The sequence below is a fragment of the Temnothorax nylanderi genome, unplaced genomic scaffold, assembly GCF_030848795.1.
Source record: "Temnothorax nylanderi isolate EJ_2023f unplaced genomic scaffold, tnyl_v1.0 TNYL_tig0054_pilon, whole genome shotgun sequence".
NCBI classification, from domain to species: Eukaryota; Metazoa; Arthropoda; class Insecta; order Hymenoptera; family Formicidae; genus Temnothorax; species Temnothorax nylanderi.
The window spans coordinates 905,144-922,614 of record NW_027249116.1 but is presented as its reverse complement, the minus strand read 5'-3'; the positions used below and the strand labels follow the sequence as shown (position 1 = coordinate 922,614).

Here is a 17,471-nt window from a genome sequence, read left to right as displayed (position 1 = left end):
GCGCAGAGTTTCATAATGGCTCACGAATTATGTTTTAGATCTAGATGTGTACGGTAGATTACTGATCCTTTGCAAAGGATCATCGATCGATGTACGTTTCATGCTGATTCAGTTTACATAAGTGTTTTCCGGGACTGCGGAGTAAACGTTTAAATCAAGAGTTATTTCTCGCGGCCATGAATTTTGGGCGTCATATAAATTTATGTATTTCTGGCCGCGCATATATTCCTACCGCGGATGGCAGGACTGCGCGAATTACGTATGGGTTTATGAATCTCAAACTGCGCATAGGGCCTCGAGGGTTTCCGGAGAATCCATGAATCCATGAATTTCCGAACTAGGGCTCTGCCTGTCTGCCAATGTCCTCCCTTGAGAGAATGCGAGCAACTAGCATTGACGAACAAATCTCTCTCTCTTTCTCTCTTTCTACATATCTATATCTATATATCTATCTATCTATCTATCTCTACCTACCTATCTATCTCTACTTTTACTCTACTATCTATGACTGATTTTTTTGACGAAGGTAATTCGTATCGCGCGAAATGGGTCGGAGGTGCAAAATGGATGCGCTTTATTCTTGTAATGATTTTTTTCGCTCTTATTTGATTCGATAATAGAGTAGGGCTCGAGTGATATACGATATATCACGCATACATGAGTCCTCGGATATACATGAGACGTTACACACGATACATTCGACGATATTAGATCGTGAGGGACGATCGATTCGTGAGGGCTTCCAGTTGAAATCGAATTTTGCCTCGGCAAAAAAGTCTCGATAAAAATAGTATTTACAATTTATCTCAGACGTATTTTTTTATGTATAAAAGCAGAAAAAAGTATTCTTGTTTACGGAACTTTAAATAAAATATCTTATATATTGTAATTGTTGAAAAAATGTATTACTTATTTTATAATAATACTCAATTTTTTAAAATTAAAATACCATTATGAAATTTTATTCCACTCATTATATTTCTAAAGCAAAAAGTTCAATTACGAAACGTGATTTGATAATTAGCAAGAATAATCCGCAATTGAAGGTACGATGCATTGTTTAAGGTTTAAGTTAACTGAACCAGTTGAATGTTTCAACGTTCTTTATCTGGCACAAGAATGAAGTCCTTCATGCTAGGGTCGGCACGTTAATCCGGCTTGAAAACGCTGGATCTCCATACGAATCGTCGTCCCTCTTTTGGCATCCTGGCATGCTTTCGCTTTTCGATTCGCTAATTCGCGCATTAACCATGCGTATGTCGTTCTCTGTCACTCGCTTTTTCTACTTGGACTTTTTATGCATCTATAACATCTATTGTATTTCGCACGAATGCGTTTGCACGTTATACGCGTCACGGCACACAGCTCGAGTATTTGCATTAAACGTTGCTCTATTTTCTCTCGTCGGGCAGTTATTCTCATTCCAGCAAGTATTTTGAAGACACTGCCAGTGAATCTATCGGAACGCAGCCATTCTCTTCCAAATTAGAGCCGCTAGATTTGAATCAATTTGTTTAGATAAGTATTAATGTACGTAGATAAATGTTAGTTGTTGTACTAAAAGTAAATTAATGTAAACGTAGATTTTTCGCGCAATGGAGATTAAAAAAAAATAAATTTTGATGTATTCCTTAAACTCAACTGTTTTAGGAATGTTGAATATATCCATTCTCAGTCCTATTACTCGAGCGTGGTGACATGACTTCTCTTTATATACATGTGTTGCCCACGTGGATTATACACATTGTATATGTATTGAATATATATGAGTTCCCAAATGATTTCGTTTTCGGAAGATTTTGAACCGAGGAAGTGCGAAATATTCTCATTTTGAGCGCAATTTCAGAGAATCGATACGCTATCCGTAAGCGGTCATTGATTCTTATACGGTAAAAACACATGCAAAGGAAAAGGTTTTGTTAGTGGTCAGACGACTGCGCGACTGTTTCTATTGCGCAAATTCTCAATCGGTATCCTAAAAAATAATGTCTTTTCATATTTCTCTAGCGGTTTGAGCGCTTTCTTCCGTATCAATCCGTACCATCGAACGAACGGACTGACTACGTTTGATGTAGCCTGCGAGAACCGCGCTTTTAAATTGAATTTTTTTTAATGTTAAGCTCGTAACGTGTTTATACATATGGAACACTCGCAATAAGAGAAAGTTAAAAGCATTAATTTATCTAACGAGAACGTTTTATATTCCGAAATGAATGTCTGTAAAAGTTTCGCAGTAATATGAGAAGAGAATTATAAGCTATTTTCCATTAGTCCTATTAAAATGAAGTAAATGAAGTAATGTTCAGTATTTTTTCGCGAAACTTGTCAACTTTTCCTTAGTCGAAAAAAAAAAAACAAGATCGAAGTTACTTTTAACTTTACGCTTTATACTGTCGTGACGCGCATTTCGTCACTTTTTCTTCTTTCTAATTTTTTTAAATTTATATACACATTAAAACATAGTTTTTATCACAAATTGAATGAAGCACTCTATAGCCCACTCTATATCACAATCTGTTCTTCTTGAACGCGTATCTTAATAAAAAGATGACGTATAGATGTCGATAGTTAAATACTTGCTTCGCTATATCGAATTGCATGGCATGCGTTTACACTTCTTACCGTCTTGCATACCTTCTTCATACCTTCGCTTATCTAATCTTCGGAAAATCTTAGTACAAGATTTTAGTACAAGGATACACGTGTGTCTGTTGTCTCGACATAAGATATCTATTTACATACTGACAATAAATGCAGCTTTTGTCAAACACAGTTTTGTACATATCTTTAGAATTCTGAAGGTGTGATTCCATTCTTTTCCATAGATAAACGAAGGTAGATTATACTTGTCGCAACATGTTAGGAAAATTAAGTCGGTGCATCGATAAAAGTCGCACGAACGAAGACAAACTTTGTCACAGCATGAACACGTTTGCTCTAATGTTTGACTTTTCCGTTAAGTCTTTCTCTGTCTGTTTCTCTTCTCCATGATTCGTTTCTCGTCTTCCTTTGGAATGGTTATTTCTGTCATATCCAATCCGATACACAATCCGTTTATGTATATCTTGACCCTCAGCATTCTTGAGCTCGTCGATCGCCATGTACGTGTCGTTTATAAATGTGTTCTACTCATTAAATTATTTTTGTTTTATTTAAAAATTCTTATTACTATAATATAACGTATTTGCTAAGTTCATACTTAGCAAATACGTTATATTATAGTAATAAGAATTTTTAAATTTAAGAATTTTTGCTCATGCAAATACCCGTTCTAATTCTGCACATGTTGAAAACATAAATAATTGTTTATTTATGTAGTAACATTAAGAATAAATGTTACAGTTGATAATTGGGTTAAATTAATTAACGAATACAAATTATAATCGCACTTGTGAGGGCTAGAATTTGTAAGGAACATAAAATATCTAATTGGAAACTGTGAACAATGATGTTTGAACGATAAAATTTTCTTTACATTTTGCGCGCACGACGTCCAGTTTCTTCTTTACGCGACAGGAGATTTATATCCCCTTTTGTAAACTCAAAGGTTATGACGTGTAAGAACGCAAGGTATAAAACTGACTTGCAAAAGATGCAAAAAAGAGATCGCAATTACATCGACACGAAAATATTTCGTGCGCTCGATAATATAAAAAGTAAAGTGATATAAAAATCCGTGATTACTCGTTGGTACGACGGCGATTGCTTCGGACAAACGTTCGACGAATTTAATTAACATTTTTTTCCATGCGCACGAAACAAATAACACACACTAGATTATAACAGCGGTACTTGATTGCATTTTTGTTTCGCGATCAATAAGCATTCATGGAGAGAGAAAATATTCGCTCATTCTGTCTCTCTTTTTTTTCGTCTAAGAAAGCGGACAAACTGGTTGCTGGTTTCAGATTAACATTCGGCGTCTGAAGCGAACTTGTGGTGTGTGTGTGTGTGTGTGTGTGTGTGTGTGTGTGTGTGTGTGTGTGTATGCGCGCGTACGCACTCCTGTCGCATTAAGAAGAGACAATGTTTTTTTCAAACTCGAGCGTTTGACGTCAGCTATAATATGTTGTGGAGCACATTTAAAATCGAGAAATGTTTTCAAAGCCATCTCGAGGTATGCATTGAAAAACGGATTTAAATAAACACTCGAAGATCCCGAGTGGACCCATCTAATCCAGCCTCCATATTCTCCTAGTTCATATCCTTGTTTCAAAATTGTTCCGTTTTTTACAACGTCTTTTCTCTTTCTCTATATCTCGTTTTTTATCTTTTCTTTTCCTCTCTCGTTCCTATCTCTGATAATCTTTGATACTATTTTTGTTCTGCTCTTTCTCTCTCTCTCTCTCTCTCTCTCTCTCTCTTTATCTATCTATCTTTCCTTTGTTTTCATTTTCCCAATGTCGATTTATTGAAACGCTCTGCGCACTCCAGGTCGAAGCATCATCACGAAGAAGGGCGATGGCTCTCAAGTGAAGGAATCTACTGACAGCAGCACAACGATCGAAGACGATGATGTTAAAGGTAGGAGATTCCCGTCCTTTTTATGCGCCATGTCTCTTTTTCTCTCTTTTCCTTTCTTTTCTTATGATATTAGACAACATACCAAGTTTTTTAACAGGAACATAAGTCGACTTTCGAATCGAGATTACAAGCACGAGGTAAATAGAATCGGATGAGCCGACTTTTGTATTGTATAAATATTCGAAATCTTTTCACACGGATATTTAGCAATTTTCATACGCAGAACACGGGAATAGTTTCTTATCTGTGATATCGCTAACGACATTTCGGTGAGAAATCACTCGCGCAATTTCAGTTGCCGTAACGAGCACTTGTTTAAAGCCAGTCGGCGTCTAGTTGTTAAAGCACGTCGCCGTTGTACTCGAAAGCCCTGGATCCTGGTTTGAATTATGATAGCGATTCCGTCGCCGCCGCGCCGCGGTATTGTCTCGTCACGCGAGCAGAATAATCGCGGTGATAGTTCCGATAACAATGGCCCGATACACAAGTTCTTAGCTCCAGGTAACGAATCGCGACGTATATATCTCTTTACCGCATACTCTCGTTATGGGGATTTGATGAGAAACTTAAGTACAGCCGGAGAAACTGCAGCTTAAGGTATCCGCGGCCTATCGCATAATACCACTTTAATAATTATAAAGGTCAACATTGCTCTTAAATTCAATGATATAGCTACATGATAAACATCTCAATTCTATCTGTTGAGCTCTGTTGTGCTCGAAAATCAAGCTGAGTTTTGTCAAAATTTTATACATTTTATTTATATTATTTATATTTAATTCAAATGGTACTATCTTGTGAAATTTAATTAGAAACAAAATTTAATTGCATTTCATCAGATAGTAATAATAATATAATTGCTAAGAATGCGTATACGACTGTCTGAAAACTGATTCGAGTTAAAGCATTTGTACGAAACGTAAGAGATCATGTTGCATTAGACCTCTCACGCGCCGTGATATTATATTTGGGATATTATATACATATAATATAAAGGATCTAACTGATTCGACCCAACTGATGTCCATTTCTACCAATGCGGATTAACTTTAACCTCGGTTTAATTCACTTTTTATCTTTTTCTAAATTCCTAAAATTAGAAAAGGATAAGAAGTAAGTTAAACCGAGATTAAAGTTAATTGGCATTGGTAGAAATGGACATTAATCGATCATTTTTCCGATCTTTTTTGTATGGTGTAACGTCACGCATTAACATGACGTTTACCGCAATCTATATTGCGGGAGATTAATTTACGCATGAATGTTCTTATTGCGCATAAACGTAAAAAGCGCGCGAGCGTATCGATCCGTCATTAGAGGTACTTGTCTCGTTCTCACGTTCAAGCACGTGCAAGTCGATCGTCGATCGTTGGACGATAGCTCGAGTACCTAGTTAAGTATCTACTCGTTGCTTATCCTTTGGCCCTGCCACCCCCTTCTCACCTTGCGTACACCTGTGCTCCGATTATTGATACACTCACAGCCATACCGCAAAAATTCATGGATGGGAACGTCGATCGCGAAGAATTTCGTTTAAACTTATTTTTATTGAAAGCAAAAATTGACACAATTAAATTATGAGAAGTGATTATAAAGCAGATACTTGATATATCATACTTGATTATATGAAAGCAAACATTCGACAAAATTTGATTATTTTATTCTAACATTTTTGCGTCGGATTTGCATTGTGTGACTGTTTTTTTTTTTCCGAATCGATAATTAAATTTTATTAACATATCTGTAATATCAAGTCTGCGTTCTGATTTTTTTTATCATATACTTTATAGTTTATGGTGTACTCTCGGTCACAAAACCTCAAGTTTGTCTCTCCCTCCCGGTTCGTAGAAAAATCGATCTTGCCTTGATCTTTCTCTCTGCCTCTGTAGATACTTTTGACTATACACTTGTCGATCGATCTCTTTCATGTTTTACTTGTCTTTCGTCTGTCCGAGTTCGATCGCACGTGTACATTCTTCAAAGTTCACCGAAGATACCTACATACACAAGCGAAAAGCAAGACAGTCGATATACATATATTAGGTATTCAAAATTTGATTTAGGCTATTTCTACAAAAATTACATAGCCGCGCGAGCGCATACACACACATACACAGAAACTCTTATTTAAATTATATTTTAATAGTATCAGAGTACGTTAATAGTTTCGTAAAGCTTTATCGATTATGTTGCGATTACATTACTGTATTGCTTTTCCAGACCTTATAAAAATATCATACTAACACGAGATACGATTGATACTTGTCAGTATCTACGCTTGAAGTTTATAATATAAATAATTGTGTCTTGTGTAGTGAACATTAGCGCAAAGTACACACATATTAAGAATCATTTATTTAAACGTGTATTACATGCCCTCGCCTCTCATCATCGATCCAATATAGGAGTCTCTTTCTCGTTTCGTACATTAGCATCTTCGAATCTGTCTTCTCGTGAGAACGGTCCTTCAAGTTTCTGTCTAACTCTGGCAGTCAATGTCACTCGCAATTTCTCTATCATATATCATATATATTGTATGCGATGCCCTCCCTGTTCTGACATACTATTCTGAAACTGTTTCTGATACACACATGCGCAAAGCAATGCATCCCAGAGCTATCTTCTTTCACTTTGCGAATATAATTCGCGATACGTAATTAAAAGGTGTGTAATCGATGATTGTCGAAATATTATGCTTTACAATGTATGTGCCGTTATATACCGTTGCACGTTCGCGAGCAACTCGTTATGTATCATACAACAGGTCATTAAAATGGAAGAAAGTATTGAAATTGCTTTTGACGAGCGGACTCTCGCAGGTATATGTACGCGACTTGCGCGTTTTAATACGTTTCGGACTTGTCTCCAGTTGTAATTATACCTGTAAACTTGAATTTGCATTATTTTATTCATCGAAAACTTTGAGACGCACCTTTTTATTTCAAAACAATATTTACTCAACCGCGTGAATATCGATCGGCTCTCGCCGGTTCTTTTGTTCCGCGTATCCGAAGAAATTTGAGAGACTCCTCTTGTTCCTACATTTTCTATTGCAAAGTAGAATTTCCCCCGATAGAGATTTCGATAGGATCGTACTTTCGAGATACGACGTTTACGTTTCACGTTACATTGCATTTGCATATAACGAGCGGTAAATAACTAAATTTAATTATATTTAATTAAAGAACGGACTAATAAATTTTGACTGACGCAAATAATCAATTTAAACTTATTGTACTTTTTAACTTGAAAATTTTACATTTCAAAAATATATATTCCGGGATTACATATTTTATATGTATATGTACAATAGTTTCCGGTTTAGCTATGGCTTTAAAACAAAATAAGATGAATGTGAACGATAGTCCATTATTACTATTAGATTACTAGATTATAATTGTAACAATATTTTTTAATGATCAAATGAATGGATTTGGATTTTGCATTTTGCCGCATATAGGCCGAGAAAGTACAATCCAAATTATCTTTACATGAAAATCCGCGTGTAAATCCTCCTCTCCTACCTCACACAGCCGCAGCATATAATTTGCCGGATATCAACCGAGAGAACAATAATATTGTTCGTGCTTTCGAAATTTCAAACATTCTCTACACGACACGAGAAAACTCATCCCTCGTCCCTCGTCCATCAGGATCACACAAATGCATATTTCTCTTATACTTATATAATAATTGACGTGTTATTACATACATTAATGTTTATGGAGAGATAAAAGAAATTAATTGAGATGACGCATTTACTTTCGGACTCTCTTTTATATATATTCCTGTGCGAAGATACTGGTTTTAACGTTCAATTTTCAGAATTCTGCGCGCTCGATACTTGTATTATCTAGCTCTAGCAAATGCAACTTTGGCTGCATTTTGCATATACAAACTCGCGTGACCCTGTATTTTATGCGTAGTTGATAGCGCTGAAATAAATTTGCCAAAATAAATTAAAACGAAAGTGAATCGATGCCATCTGTTTTCCATGCTTTCATTCAAACACACATACACACGTTCACACAAATCAAATGGCTTCGTATTCGTGTCTGGCTTCCATAAATAGAGACAACGTAAAGGCAAAGCACCAAATATATACATTCAATAGTTGCGTAAGAAGTGACAATGTTTTGACTATTGTTTTGTGCCCCAGTAGCCGATGCTCACAAATCCATAACACACGTAGACGAATGACGTGCGCACGCGTATTGTGACAGCAAATAAAAGAATGCACCGTACATTACATAACATATGTAATTAAATTACAAACACCATAGACATGGACCGAGCGCAATTCTCTTCTCGAGACACATGCTCATCATATCATTCGATCGCGGAAATGTGATCATTGCGATTGCATCCGTTTAATTACTGCCGTTTAATGTACACGCACGGGTTACCGGACGTACTGACGCTTAGCGGCCAGCTGGGAAAAAAGAAATTGAAGAACGCTCACACACACGCGCGTAATATATTTGCGCAAAATAATTTTCACAAAGTCGAGCAGACGAACGAATAAAGCACGCGTAATCGCGCTTTAATGCAAACACCTGTGTGTGTATATATAACTCGTATACATGCGGAACCATTAATCAACTCAACAATTCAATTATTTAACAGCTCAAACATGGCGTATATCGTTTGGTAATCTTGTTTGTTTTTCCACTTGAATTAAAACCGGTCCATATTTCGAGGATCTGTGTAACAAGGGTGACGAATTGACGATAAAAGAAATTAAAGAATCGGCTAAACTCATCTCGGCTTTTTCATTTAAACAATTATTATATTGTATATTCCAAGAGAAATAATTACTACATACTATTCATAGATGATGTAAGTTGTATCAAAAATTGTACAAAAATTGTCTGTGTTTATTCCATATCTAAGCATTTAAAGATTTAAACAGCTCAATATACTGAACCAAATACATTATTCCAAGAAAAAGGAAAAGAAAAAGAGAAGGCGGAAGTTGCTCTAGTTTATGGCAGATCCTGGTTCTTCGCATTTACACACGTCGCGTCGAGCCACAAAAGCTTGATTTCACTGATTTCGTGTCACTCACGCATTGACCTCGCGCTTTTGTTACGTCGCGCATTATTCTTTTCTCGCCTACACCTTCTCTTCGGGAATAATTCACTGGCGATGTACACGTGTGCAACATGAAAAACAATTTATTTGTAAGTATTTGCCGCCAAGTTAAGTATCTACCACTATCTGCAACCACCATTGTCATAAGTTTCCCTGTTGACGTAATGCATCTTTTTTTAGCGATTACCGCACAGGCGATCTTTAATGATTTTTAATAAAGTAAGACAAACAGGCTCGATTAAAATTAGACAACGCTTTCTCCCGGTACGATTTAGTACAAAGAGATAATTGACGATTGTGCAATTCGGTAGATGTAGTATTGTAAATTTTAACGCGTTTCTCTGCCTCACTCGTATATTTTCTGATCGTACATATTGTACATGTAGTACCTACATTGAAGAAAATGGATTCGTAGAACATATAGTCCAAGTAGCGATTAGGGCTGTTACTTTTGGCAACTTGGAATCTTCGAAGTTTAAGGTGTCTTTGAAGTTGCGGAGCTTCGAAGTTCCAAGTTAACTTCGAAGCTTCGCAGCGTCAAAGTTTCAAAAATATATATTTGTATGAATGGCGAATTCATTCAGAGAACGTTAAAAATATTGTAAAAAAAATTAATATATATGCTCATATATGTAATAATTTTCATGTTATAATAATACTTGAAAATTATTATTTTTAGAAATAATTACACATTTTTGAGCATATATATTAATTAATTCTTTTTACTTACAATACTTTTAGCGTTCTCTGAATGAATTCGCACAAATTTATTTACACAAATATATTTTTCGAAACTTGGAAACTTGGAAACTTGGAAGCTTCAAAGTTCGAATATCGAAACCTTCGAAGCAAATTACTAGCCCTAGTAGCGATAGCTGCGACAAATTAATCTTGAACGGCTAAGTCTGTTTATCACCAAGTTTCCTTGGCATTAATATTATTAACTTATTCAAGTCTCTTATTCAAATTTTGTCACGTAAAACACTCGGACGAGCATAATCGCAGGGAAACAAAGAGATAATTCGGGAGAAATAGCCTTCCAAGATTAATATTATAAGTAGTAATATAGTAATATTTCAGCGTGTGTGTCAAGCCTCGATAAACGAACGAATTATAAGCACACAATTAATGGTTAAAGATAGTTTTATTATAACTATTAACATATAATGTAAACGCTAATTTTATGTACGTATAGAGGATTTGTTTACGATTTAGACGAGCTGAAAGGGTTATAATTTCTTATAACGTAAGTCTATTATGCGCGGTTACGGCGCGGCGTGTTGTCATTCGCTATTATCACGTACTATACTTTTTTCATATCAATCTCGATGTTTATCTATTTTCACTTCTATTATCTTATTCATTTTCGATTATGTTGATTTTTCAACAGCCAGTGACTTCGAATCGCTCCGACTCGCGGACTCACGCTGCTTTTGCTTGCATTTTCTTTTCCAGTACATTTGCCTTTTGTCTCTTAAAGCCGCAATTAGCACAGAAATATTTAACTTACTCGCTGTTATATGTTTCTTCGTCGTTCACAATTAAGCTTTGATCACCAAAACGCTCGTTTTCGGCTCGTTCCTCAAACTGTCTGTGAATAACTATCGATTGCAATTGTGAGTTTGTGAATATCGAGTCGGCAACGACCGGTTTCATTCAGGGTGGCGACTTCTCTCGACTTATCTACATACATTATATATAAAATCGATATTTGTCTTTCTCTTTCTTTGCGTTTTTTATATTTCTAGTGAACTTTTTGATATTGATCATGAACTTCTACGCGACGAATATATTAGCAGCGCAAAAGAAAAAAATTTAATTACGAAAATTTTTAAGCTTTTTAGGCAACATATATCACGATCATTACTTTCTCACGCTTAGATCTCATCTGGCGTATTTGTGTTTCCTTATGCTCGCGCACACACACACACGCGCACACGCATGCACACACACACACACGCACGCGCGCGCACACCTCCTCGGTGTTGTATATTTTATATTTCTGTTTTTTTGCTGTGCCACGCGTTTTGCAGACTATGTATTGCAACTTTTTAATTGACTGGCTCTGATTTCGTCTCCTGGTTTTATCGTGAGAACCAGAGCGATAGGACAAGGATGTGACGAAAGAACTATTTGTCGTTAGTAACAAGAAAGCTAAATGAATTTTATTGTTTGGATGTCGCGCGATTGTGAATGGAGGAAAAATTATTAATTGCTTAGGCGAAACGTAGGGGAGACCGGGGCGAATTCGTCATTATTTTTTCGGTGCCGATTTTTAACAACAAAACAAATAATTTTAGTAAAATGTAATATACCGTTGTAAAGAGTGAACCCTTGGCTACAAAATTTATATGGGCATTTTTGGTCTACGTCATTTTGTTCAACTGGTATAGAGTAAAAACGACAAAGGTGCAAAAATTGAAATGTCAAAATTGCTGGGACGGAGTCGTCACTCCATTCTCGGACTGGATTTTAAATGAAAATACACAATTTCAATCATAAAAAATGATAGGATACATTTTATTAATTATTTTTTAATAGAAAAATGGAAACATTAATTAAAAACACGATGGCGGAAAATAATTACAAGAAAAGCGCACACACACTTATATGTGCCCTACGCTCGCACGAAATGCACTGTTTCTCGTCAGCTCTATTCTATCATCTCTGAGCAAACGCAGTACATATTATCCAAGTCCTCGCCGGAATCCGACCACTGCTGCTTCTTTGACTTTGATTTTCGCCCGAAGCCTCCATGATATGGCTTGGTGACGACTTCGCCCCGGACACAGATTTTAAGTTTAATCGCTCATGAAATATTAGAAATCAACGAAAATAAAAAAATTTCACTGGATTCGTGTTCAGCATGCATTACTCTTCAGAATCACTTATCTCGAGATTCGAGGAGAAAATAATATTTAAGATATTACAAATTTTCGATGCGCAAAAAATTCTACTTTTAACCTCCGAAAATACGTTTGCCTTAATGAAAATCACAACATGGCATATAATCTCACTAAACTCCGTTGGTCACATGTGCACCATAAGTAGTGTTTACAATATTAATGGCGAGTTCACACAACATACAGATTTCGAGATAATTGTAATGACGACTTTTCGCCCCGATCTCCCCTATACAAGTGCCATTGAGTTCGCTTGAATATTTCTTGATTTCAATAATTTGCGGTGACAGAGACACACAGTTAAAAATTCACGTAGCAGTGACAATAATAAAAATTGTCGTCGTTTTAATGGATCATTATTTTAACATGCTCTACAAAGGAAAAAGTACAATCGAGTGTTTTATATGATCGAGTGGAATTGTGCAAATCATTGAATAAATGAGTACAGATTTGTCAATGATAAAATTATTAATTTTTGCATTGCATTGTCTCAAAAGCTCGGATTATGCTATATTATCTCTAGCGTAAAGAACTCCATTCCATCGGACGATTGATAACTTTTCTTTTTTTGTGGGCCTGTGTTATTTATAAGTAAGTTAACTACTTGGGTCGCATTGCCGTGTAGATTTATTAGCAAAATTGATCGCGCGGATCAGGATAAAATCAATTTCAGAGGAACCGGTGGCAAATAATGGAGCAAACATGCTCGAAAGTCCGTCCGATTTTTGCTCTATGTATATAACTTTTCTCTGTATGACCCCTCCACGTGCACCGTGTACGTTAAAGGAACACGATCGTACTAGGATCATGTTCTTAAACGATCTCTTTACCTTCTTCGAATTTCTTGCATCGTAACACGTACACCTTACACACTTGGGTCATTATTACTACACCAAATTTGAAATCACACGTATGTATGCAAGCGCGCGCGCACACACACACACACGCACGCACGCACGCACGCATACAGCAAACACATAACAAACAAACAAACACAACACCGCTCTCTGTCGTCGTCACAAATCTTGACTCTCGATGTTTAGCCCAGTGTTATGGATTTATGAACACCAGCCTATTGTACTTCCGTCTCCCTTTTTTTCGCTCTAGCGCTTGCCTCACTATCCCTATCTTTTCACCTTTGCCTCACTCTTTCTCTCCCTTCCTTTTGTCACTCGCTTTGTCCGCTTGATCAGTCGACTGAATTCCATGCACCATTCACCATTCACCATTCACCTTTCTGACCCTTCACCCATGCAACAGCCGACTGGAAATTGATTCCACTCACTTTCTTCTCTTGGTTGTTTCTTTTTTGTATGTCAATCCGATTTCTCGCATGTTTCCCGCCTATCGCACGCTTGCTCGCCATCGTACGGCTTTTTGCAAAGTCTCGAACCGAGTGTCGAGGAGATTTCCTGACACGAGGAAAAGAAAGAGAGGAATTATAATTTAACGGCACGAGGTAGCTATAGACAATTTCTTTTCTTTTTTTTCTTTTTTGACAATTTATTTTCAATCAAAAATAAATGCCAAGTTTCATATACGATTCCATCAATTTCAAGTTGTAATTTTCACATTTTACATTTTTACAGATTAAATAGTTTGACATATATGAATTTCATGTTTGTTTTTTATGTTGGGTTGCGTTAAAGTAGTCGCATTAAATGCAGATAGATCTAGAAGACTTGGTAGATTATTACTTTCGAGGAATTACAGAGAAATATAAAATCTGATTTATAGCATTCGAGAGAATAACAATTATTTTTATAATATTATTATACTTCCAAGCTTAAAAATTGAAATCACTAATGATCTAAGAAGAATTCAAGAATCTCTCTCTGAATAATTGAAAACACAAAATAACATATATGTATTTCAAAAATTTGATATACTAATGACAAGAGAACCTTTTTACCATACATTAAATGCAATTGTTAAAACTTTTAATCTTTTAGTTTATATAGTAACTATTAATATTTCAAGTATGTTAAAACCGTACGATTGGCTCGATCTGCACGCATCATAATTTCTTTTTTTACTTTATTATCCTACTACTCGAGATACGATCGATACGTGTTTCCATCAACGTATGCACGTTCTTACTGTAAGGTGCACTTTCCAGCACTGTCCCGGTTATCAATCGATTGTATCAATCTAATTTTTTTTTCTCAGATAACCGTTCTTTTTTATATACTATAGTTCCGATGGTAACGGCACCGCACGTCTTCGTAGTTCCCATAAATGAAAAGAAAAAAGAAAAAAAATAGAATATCTAAGTCGCAATACGATCGTTACATTTTCGTCAGTCACAAACGATACTCTACATTTCGTTGCGCCCTCGTCGTCACTCTACTTACGTTACACTTGTTACCACAATATATTAAGTGGTATCGCAGCTTAGTATAGCCGTGGTTCTCTATGCAAAAGAAATCGATTGCCATCAATTTGCGCGATTAATACTCGCTGCAAAGTAATGACCACCTGTGCTTTACACGAGGGAATTTTTCTTGTCGTACGATAATTTTTCGCAAATTGTTAAGTACGCAAATAATTATATAGGTAATGAAAGCATGACTATCATAACTCTCTCACTATTACTTATGAAAAATTGCTAAAGTTTTTTGTATTAAAAAAACCGCGAAGAGTGTAACGATATATTTTATACTTTTATACGGACGTTTTATTGAGATTTAAAATCGGCGCTGGGAATATCTACATGGTCATGGAAATTTTGTATAAAAGTATATTATTGGAAGTTTGGTAAACTCTCGAGTAAGAATCCCTTTGGAATCATCCTGTGGCGATTCTCTATTGAGAGCCTTGCTTTTTCGATAATGAAAAATGAATATCAATATCGTGGAACTCGGCCATTTGCTGCTACATAAGAGAATCCAAGTTTAATTAGTACAATTATCAAAGAAGACCTTCGTTTGCCATAAGGCGAATACACCGCGGAAAAATGAAGCAAATCTCTGCATATCGCTCCTAAATCTATGATATATAGATATACTATTATCTATCACTGTCTGCATATCTTATATTTATTTATATGGTGATGATTGATTGATTTAATTTATTTTCTCGTAACTTTGATCGCCGAATATTTTTATTAATATAATTCATTAATATTGGTTATTAAATATATTCTTTCTTTCTCTCTTAGCATTCTCGATCAGAAAAATTTATTTTCAAGTGTGGTATGCTAATTGAAAAAGAAGTGGTTTACTTCTGTGACGTTAATAATAAAATTTTTCTAACAATTTGTTTTTGGGCTTCACTTTTCTGCAATATATTCTTTTCGTTCAATGTATTTCTTTTGATGAGGAAGCGATATTGTCGATTTATGTATATCAGTATTAGATAAATCGTGGAAAATAAGTCTAGCTTTTCACCATGCGACGTGACTTTATCGATATTCCATATAAATATCTTAAGCGTTATGTAATGATATATACTTTTTGTATATTCGTATATCGTATACGTGATGTATGTGTGTATGTTGTACAGAGGATAAGAAGGGCGGTGTCGACCGGAGCAGCACGGTCATTGCCAAAGAACCCGAAGGTAAAGCCAACTCTCGAGACTGAGAAACGTTTTGATGTTTTAACTTCTTTTATGTATCACAACATATATATGTATATATATTATATATATAAAATTGGCGTATATATACATATATATATATTTTTTCTATTGTGCGTTACTTTGTAAACGTCGCGCGATTGTATTGGCCTCTCCCATCCGAGCTTTCAACGTTTAATTAAACAGAAAGTATCCTAATTAAACTTAATTGTTATACACTGACGTGAAGGAAAGGCTAGATATATGAGCCACTTGACGAAAATCTGAAAATGTGCGATTACATAATTGTAAAAGACACGTAATTCACTAATGCACCATTCTATATGATATTGTAATTTTTATCTTGTTTGTCTCGTAATATTCTTGTCTATATAATGTTTATGAAATTTTTCGTGTTTTTATCGGGACAATCGCAATCGGTCATCGATATTATCACGCATCGAGGACGAATATGCTTTTTTTTCTAGATAAAATTCGTATTCTCGTGATATATTTCGTGCATTATCAAACCCATACGGCACTTTGTCCAAGCGAACATGTGGTGAAAGATAATTCTACGTTGTCGCAGTTGACGTGTTCCCGAATAATAACCGATAAAGTCCAAAGTACGCGAAACGAAAATTATCTTTTGCAGAGAGATGGGCTGTTCTTGTTTTACGACTTTACGTGAATTCTTTTTTTATACAAAATATTAAGGAATACTTTTAATCTGACTTAAAGCTATTTAACCGTTGTTGCGGCAATCAGTGTTAAGAACTACCTGCCGACAACTAATGATTACGGCGATATCGTGCGGTTATGCAGCTTGCAATATCATGACGTCGCAACAAGCAAAATTTGGACATAGCGATTTGTGTTCTGCGTAGTATTTTACATTGTGTGCAAATAAACATAAAATCAGTTCTTTATTATATTAGTAATTTCAGCTGAAATTATTAATTAAATATTGAAACTAAATTACTCATTGAGGAAGTTGATTATTTGCAACATGTTAATATTATATTTGAAACGAATATTCTGTGTACGATGTGTGTAACAGAATTTTTAATTTATTTTAATATAAAATCTATATACATTATTCTTTAAAATTAAAAAGGTGATTTATAATAAATATGCCATTTGCCGTGTGTATATTTATATCGAGCTTGCTGCAGATAAAACTTATTGTTAGATACATGACAATTTACATGATCGCTTGCTTGAATTCTGACAAAGATCACGCGTCAGTGATTAACGCGATTATACCGAAGATCTTACAGCGGCTTAAGGAGGTATAACTATCAGGTCAAATCCAACTTATTGATTTGAAATTTTTGTGTAGTCTTGGAATGTGTATAATCTTACCGTATGTGAAATTGCAAAACGATTTGC

General features: G+C 35.5%; 1 protein-coding gene across 24 annotated transcripts in view; it reads left to right on the top strand.

The window, feature by feature from the left end:
• Camkii (Calcium/calmodulin-dependent protein kinase II) overlaps positions 1-17,471 on the top strand; it is a 115,817-nt gene that overhangs the window by 68,227 nt on the left and 30,119 nt on the right. For 10 of the 24 annotated variants that reach the window (XM_071706870.1, XM_071706869.1, XM_071706868.1 and 7 more), the window contains exons 11-12: positions 4,435-4,524; positions 16,026-16,082. The exons of 2 other annotated variants lie outside the window; for them this stretch is intronic. In XM_071706870.1, coding sequence (XP_071562971.1) covers positions 4,435-4,524; positions 16,026-16,082 — 147 coding nt within the window. The remainder of the gene's footprint in view (positions 1-4,434; positions 4,525-16,025; positions 16,083-17,471) is intronic. 12 more of the 24 variants (XM_071706892.1, XM_071706891.1, XM_071706887.1 and 9 more) reach the window with 2 other exon arrangements.